Raw genomic sequence first — 7,342 nt, forward strand, 5'->3', positions numbered from 1 at the left:
GTGAGTATTTTGCAAGCAATTTCTAAATTTTGAATAAACAGTTAGAAAGAATATTCTTTTTTTTTAATTAGAATTACAATAAGTATCTAAATATAATCAGATAAGTCATTTACACACAATCGAAATCTCTATACCACACAAAAATAGAAAAATAATTGCATGCAGGTGGACCACCATCCACACAAAGGTGAAAACACCATAAAAAAAAAAATGAGAAATCTACATCGCAATCAGATAAAAATTAAACTTTAAATTTCTCACAAAAGACAATTTTTAAATGCCTCAATTTTTTCATTTAAACTAAACTTCATTGATGAAAGAATATTTTTATTTAAAGTAAAATGGAAGATTTATAGAGTGGTAAGTTGGCTACATGACAGCGATATTAGGTGGAGGAACAGATATTTTTGTGGATAGTGGAAGCCAAAAAGATGTAATAATAGATTAATATTTAATAGGGGTCAAAGTGTAAAAATATTAAATTATTGTGACAAAAAGCAGTCATTGAGAAAACGTGGGGACCATCATTTTTATTTTGGGTAAGATTCACTTCATTCACGCACACACAAAACACTGACAATGCCCACACACTTTACTTTAAACAGAAATTACTTAATTTTAATTTGATACTGCTAATCATATAGACAGGCGTATAATGATAGAAAAATAAAATCACGTGCAATAGTATCGGTAGCAGCTAATTTAATTTTGGCATTTTCTAAGACAAAGTTTTGCGGCTCCCTAGGTCGGCTTACGTCATGCGTGACATTTTCTTCATGCCCATTTTCGTAATATCGCATTACGTTTACTAAACTAATCCTGATCCATCATATCCTCCTCTTCTTAACGCTACTATTCATCTTTCTTCATGCCCATTTTCGTAATCTCGCAATAAAATGATATTTATACAAAGATTGTGCATTTGGATCTCATCATATATATAAATATAAGTTATTTTATATTCTATCAATTTTCTAAGGAAAATGTTGTAATTTATAGTAGAAATTTTAAAAACATTTTCATATTTGGTTGGAGTTCAGCCATCAAGAATCTTTGATCGTGGCTGAACACAACAATAAATAAAAAATGCCGAGGTTATTATAGGGGTTTACTCACACATTCCATCAAAAATGTATATACTCGTAAAAGTAATTTTATTACTCGTTCTAGCCTCAAATATATATAATAATACTCGCTAATTACCCTAACCCGTTTGAATTTATAAATTTGATTTGTTGAAATAATTAGTTATTGATCGCAATAATGCAAAGTAAATATTAAATATAAATATAATAAATAATACTCCGTAATCAATTAAAAAATTATTTTACTGCTCATTCTCTTAATCATGTCGATGAATGTTTGGATCCGTTTAGAATTTATATACACACTTATAATGTAGATTGAAAATTAGATAAAAAAATTACGTAATCATGTCGATTAATGTTTAGATCAATTTAGAATTTATATACATACTTATAATAAGTTTACTATCAATTCTCGTCCCAAATTTACATAAAAATACCCTCTAATTACCCAAATTATTTAACCTTATAAAATGTCTGGATAATTAAATATAAGTTGTTACAATAATTTATTATTCATCTCTATAAAACTCGAACATTAATAATATGTAGTATAATCCCTGTTAATTATTCATTCTCATCTCAAACTCACATAGAAATACCCAATGACTTTCCGAAGCCATTTGAATATATAAAAAGAAAATATTATAATACCTCAATAGAATGCAAATACCGGTAAATAATAATAATAATAATAATAATAATAATAATAATAATAATAATAATAATAATAATAATAATAATAATAATAATGTGAATTTTCAATTTAAATCGGTAAACCGAAATAATAAGGTACACCATCCCAAACTCAATTAAAAATTTATTTTACTACTCATTCTCTTCTTAAGCTCGTATATCAATACTCGTCAACTATCCGAACTCATTTAGATTTATTCTTGTAAGTTAATCAATGCGGGATTCAAATTGTGTTTGGAAAAATTATACAAAATATATATCTTTTTATTTTAGGTTTCGAATAGGATTATCCTTTTAGTTTTGATACAAATATAATAATTTGGAGATTTAAAAAATATTTCTTATAATTTAAAATATTTTTTATAAAATAAATAGTATAATTTAGGATTTAATATGATATTTGTCCTTATTTAGACAGTATTTCAAATAGCACAACCACCACAGGTCCACACCAGTTCCACTATTATAGTAATTGGATTATGTGTAAAATGTTACAGAAAATAATGGGCCAGTAGAAAAGCTAAGGCTGGCCTCTAGGTACAAAGACTATGATGGCAGCCCACATAAATTCCTAGTTTGAATATTGAGGGGTTGGAGCCTAAAAATAGGTTCAAGAACTTAATAGTTGGATTAGTCGAATAAATCAACAAGCATATCATCATCCAAAATTAACGTATAAACAGTTACCGTGTAGTCGTGTGTTATATCTAAAATTATATGATCAACGATCCTAATCTCGTCACGATCCATATCTATTAATTTAGACCTCGCAACAATTAAATAGTATACAACTTCCACGTTGTAAAGTCATATTCCTATTTTATAAATTGATTTTGAGGTTGGATTATCCATTAAAAGGCTTCGATCTATGCCAAGATATGATGGAATATTTAAAGAAATGGGTAACGCTAATTGAGAATGTTGTAAACATTTTCAATGTATAGTTGGTGCTTCATGTTCCTTAAATACAGTGCATATGCTATTAACCTTCACTAACAAATCTGGCCTTTCCGTTTTGCCAAGGGTCCACAACTGCTCTCTCTCTCTCTCTCACACACACACACACACACACAAAGTAGAGGAAATGAGCAGCAAGAACAAGAAGTACCAGATTTCTGGGGTTTATTAATTAATTTGAATGAAGACAGCGTTTCCCTCCTGAAAGGACACCCTAAACCCTTCTCACCCCACATGCAATCAAAAATGGTGTTATATATGTACTTTCATTACATTAATACTTCCAAATAAAGCTTTTATTACATTCAGTAACACATATCCAATATTTACAATAATAAATTAAGTAGTTGATTTTATGAATTTTAGTAATACAACTAATAATAAGGCCGAGGTCCAGCTGCCTTCTTGCGGAGATCATGGCGGTTGTGGAGGGTATTATGTGGTGCATGGAGTATAAGCTTGAGCCGATCGAGATTTTCACTGATTCTATGTTAGCGGCTAGAGTCATGGCATGCCCGGACGAGGAGGGGAACTTTCTTCCCAATGATCTGCTGGATATCTTGTGAGTTGCTCGTTCTTCTTATTTAATTTAGTGTTAATCATGTTTTTCGGGAGGCTAATAGAGTCGCTCATTCTTTAGCGCAGTTTGCGCGCAATTGTGATAGTCTGATTTGTTGGACGGAGAACTTCCCTGCTTGGCTTGGGGAGCTTGTTTTGATTGATTATGCGTAATATGATGGTTCTGGTTTGGCTTCAAAAAAATATTTATACATAAGTTAAAAATCATGGGAAAAAATGAGTTAGAAAGTAATCATATTATACGCTTAGTGCAGAACGTTTTGAATGTGCTATAGAAAAGATTTAGTAGTGAAATAGGTTAAGAAGATAATCTAATAGATTAGGAAAAAACCTAAAACCCTTGAAAGCACAAGACGCAAACTAAAGGCCGAGTCTGATCAAAACCTTTTCGAAGAAAATTCAGTAAAAAAACTCCATAAAAAGAGAAAGAATATTGGTTCATTACAACGAAAAAACAAAATAACTAATGAGCGAAAGTCAAACCGGAAACAGAGGACAAAAACCCAACGAGAGCTGACTCAATATGGATCCAACCTCAGCGCGCAAGAAATTTGTAAGAAATCCATGGAGCCACCCCAATCCAATAGCCCAACGTCGGCATGAACAGTGAGCACCAAAAGAGCTACTAATGGGCTAGAATATCTAATACGCGCCTTTAGAGATATATAAAATGCAAAGAATCTACAAATTTACTCCACTTGCCAGATCTGATCATAATTTATAAATCATCCTTGAGGTCCTACTAGTAAGTAACACTCAATTAGTTCGGTAAAGTTTGCACAATTTTGTACATTTTGGGTAAATGTTGTAAGATGACACCCATATGCAGATTGCAAACATCTACTCATGGCATATTTGTAATTTAAATGGTGTTTTTTGATCCAGGTATGACTACCATCTTATGTACCTTAGTCCATGAGACTTTTCCCATATTGAAAGAGCAACAAAAATGCATGACATAAAACTAGATCTCAAATCCTTTATTTTGAGAATATGCAGTTCCCATGAGTTTATGGGATATCCTTGAAGAATCCACATTCACTAGTTGTCGACCTCCAATTCAAGAGCATTATAACTTTTCAACCTCCAATTCAAGAGCATTATAACCAATTAGAATGAGTGCGTTCATAAGCTTACAAGAGATCCTAAAACAACACCAGCAAGAAAGAAGTGAACATATAATTGAGCAGTTAAAGAAATTTTCTCTCTCCCAGCGCCAAGAAAAATTTCATAACGAGTATTAAGTAACCATAGATGAGCAAATTCATCGTGATATTTACTTAGCTAGAGACCATGAGATTGAAGATCCACCACTATTTTTACACCAGAGACGATAAATTTCCTAAAGAAAAGGTTCCTTCTCAAGGAGCCACAGCTCTCACTTCAGAAGTAGCCTTTGTGGTGTGACACTAGCCTTAAGTATCTAGGTCTCAGAAAAAATTACCTTTGGTGGCAATGGCATCAAGTAGAGGTACTAGATCCACTTCAGAACTGTAATGGTTGGGTGCCAGTAATACGACAGGATAAACTCAGCAAACAGAACAGCAAGCAAATTTTCAGTGAAGCAAGCAGTTTGCATGAGCAAGCTATTTCACCTTACACATTCAGTTAGAATGCACATTAGAGCACACCAAAACATTGCCACATATTCTCATCATGTCTAAGTTCTCCCCCACGCAGGGGGTGGAAGAGAGGTTAAAGAAAACAGGCCACAAGAAATACATCAAAACAAATTTTGGTAATAGTCAAAAGTTGAGAGAACATGATTTATATACAAGAACCAGCTTAACAATTTGTTTGCAGACATATACAATCTCACAAACATTATATATATGTGTGTGTATCTACAACATGGCAATTTCCAATTATTTAAAGTTACGTTGACAATATATAGAAATTGCATACAAATAGGACTATGGTGCCACAGGGTTGAGACTGGCCTCATCATGTCACGCAGGCAAAGCAAAGCTCTCTTGTATATAATGTGGAGGATCCATCACAGAACAGATATCAGACTTCTCAAAATCAGCAATCTAGCAAAGAAACAAAAAATAAAATTTTCTCAATATTTGTTCCAAAAATGGGCATGTATTCGTGGAGAACATAAAGAAAGGTAACCAATTTAACCTTCTCATTGCAGCTTGGACAATAATGATATTTGTGCCATAGACAATCCATTGAAGGGCACAGAAAACAGACTCCAAGCATAAATGGCATCATGCAACCAACAACTGCAGCTAAACTTGGTTTAGACCTGCATTACAAGCAAAGCAGAGTAAGAAAAATGAAACAAAGCCATCTGGTAAAAGATGATCCACCTGGAAATAAAGCCAAGCAAATAGACACACCAAAAATTACTACAATATTTTACTTAGCTCTGTTTGAGCTTCATACAGCCTGTGCAAGTCAATGGTCTATAAAATCAACTTAGCCCTGTTTGAGCTTTATACAGCCTGAGCTTCATAGAGCTTTGATCCAAAAAACTACTCTTCAAGACAGAATTACCATCCCAGATTCGATTCATGGGAAACCACATATCATGTACACTGTTGTTCAACTCAGATCGATCCATCTATTTCTAGCAACAGCAACTGAATCTATGATGAACCACAGTGTCCCCGAGCTCTAAACTAATTAGAAGATTTCCTACCCAGCCCAACAACTGTAGAAATTAGGGCTATCATCTTTCGGCATAAAAGGCTTAACTTTGACGCGTAATCATAAATTTCAATAAGTAAACAAACAATTACAGAATCGACGGCGGAGAATAGCAGAAAGGGGGAGAAGTTACTTGACGGTGGTGATGCCGGTGCCGCCGCAGTAGGGGCAATTGAAGGGCGCAGGGGTGTCACGGTAAATAGTCTGTTGAAGGGGAATTCCTTTGGGGTCTCCAACAATGGCATTTGGAGGGATGGTGCCAGCTTGATAAGGGTTTTCTACGTAAAACCGCTGCGGCATTGGCGCCTGATACGCCGCATTGTACGGAATCCCAATCGCTGGCTCGTCGGTCTTGGCCGTTTTTTCCATGGCTGTCGAATACTACTTCAGAGGTGATGAAAAATTTGTTGCGATGAGCAATAATTAAACTACTCAATCTTTAATCCCCAAGTTTCGATGATTTTGTAGAGAGAGAGAGAGGGGAGGGGAAATCGAGAATTGGGAGAATAGTAATAGGGTTTGAAAAAATAAGAAGAAGATGGAAGAGTAATAGACTATAGATAGGGGTTTGAACTTTGAAACTTTGAAATATTGGGATTGGCTTCTAGAAAGAAGAAGTTGACTGCATCTCCAAGTCTTCATTCCATAATGTAGTTCGGTCAAACCCCACCATTGCCGCCCCATTCTTTGTAGCAGCAACCAGAATAAATCAGCAAGGATCCATCCTTCTCATAGCAACAATGTTTCAGTCGGATTTTCGCACGTCATTTTTTTTTTTTTAAATTGAAAGATATACACGCGAAGCGCCTTTCTCGACTTCGTGCCCGATACCAAGAATCGAGTCCAGCACGAGCCAACCGATTCGCCGCGTACCGGCTCGGTCCGGCACGCCAGCACTGGAGATACTCTAAAGAAATTAATTATGTTGATATCAAATTTATATGGGAGCTGGTATTACTTTTGATGATTGGCTTCATCAAAATAACAAAGTTAATCCTTTACAATATTTTAAAATTATTGATTATTTCAATCATTTAAATTAATTTTGTTTAATTTATATCTTAATGAAAGGGTGAGATTGAAGGAATAATTTTAAGGATAAAAATAGTTAATCAGACAAAAATAAACGCTTCTAAAGTTATTGGTGTCTAAATAAATGAAATTTAGATTCATTTTTATTTTTTCCACAAATTTTAAAAGTTACCTCCATCCCACGAATCTTGAGCCACTAAGGAATTGAAGATTAGTGTTTTAAGTATGTAGTTAATAAAGTAGAAAATTGATTAGGTAAGTAAGTAGGTAATAAAGTAGAAAAGTGATAAAGTGGAAAAGTACACAGTTAAGATAAGTTTAATTTGAATCCCTTA

The 7,342-nt window shown here is 33.8% G+C and overlaps 1 protein-coding gene across 2 annotated transcripts; it reads right to left on the reverse strand.

The window, feature by feature from the left end:
• Positions 1-5,069: 5,069 nt before the first annotated feature.
• LOC130991174 (GSH-induced LITAF domain protein-like) lies at positions 5,070-6,868 on the reverse strand. 2 transcript variants are annotated; one of them, XM_057915260.1, is made up of 3 exons: positions 6,109-6,868; positions 5,445-5,571; positions 5,070-5,350 (listed from the first exon to the last, which is right to left on the reverse strand). In XM_057915260.1, exons 1-3 carry the CDS (start codon positions 6,342-6,344, stop codon positions 5,267-5,269), a joined length of 447 nt encoding a protein of 148 aa, XP_057771243.1. In that variant the 5' UTR covers positions 6,345-6,868; the 3' UTR covers positions 5,070-5,266. The 2 variants fall into 2 exon arrangements, with proteins under 2 accessions (XP_057771243.1, XP_057771242.1); XM_057915259.1 differs by having other exon boundaries at positions 5,070-5,571; positions 6,109-6,726.
• Between the last annotated feature and the right edge of the window lie 474 nt (positions 6,869-7,342).

This window comes from Salvia miltiorrhiza, chromosome 7 (genome assembly GCF_028751815.1).
Source record: "Salvia miltiorrhiza cultivar Shanhuang (shh) chromosome 7, IMPLAD_Smil_shh, whole genome shotgun sequence".
Lineage (NCBI taxonomy): Eukaryota > Viridiplantae > Streptophyta > Magnoliopsida > Lamiales > Lamiaceae > Salvia > Salvia miltiorrhiza.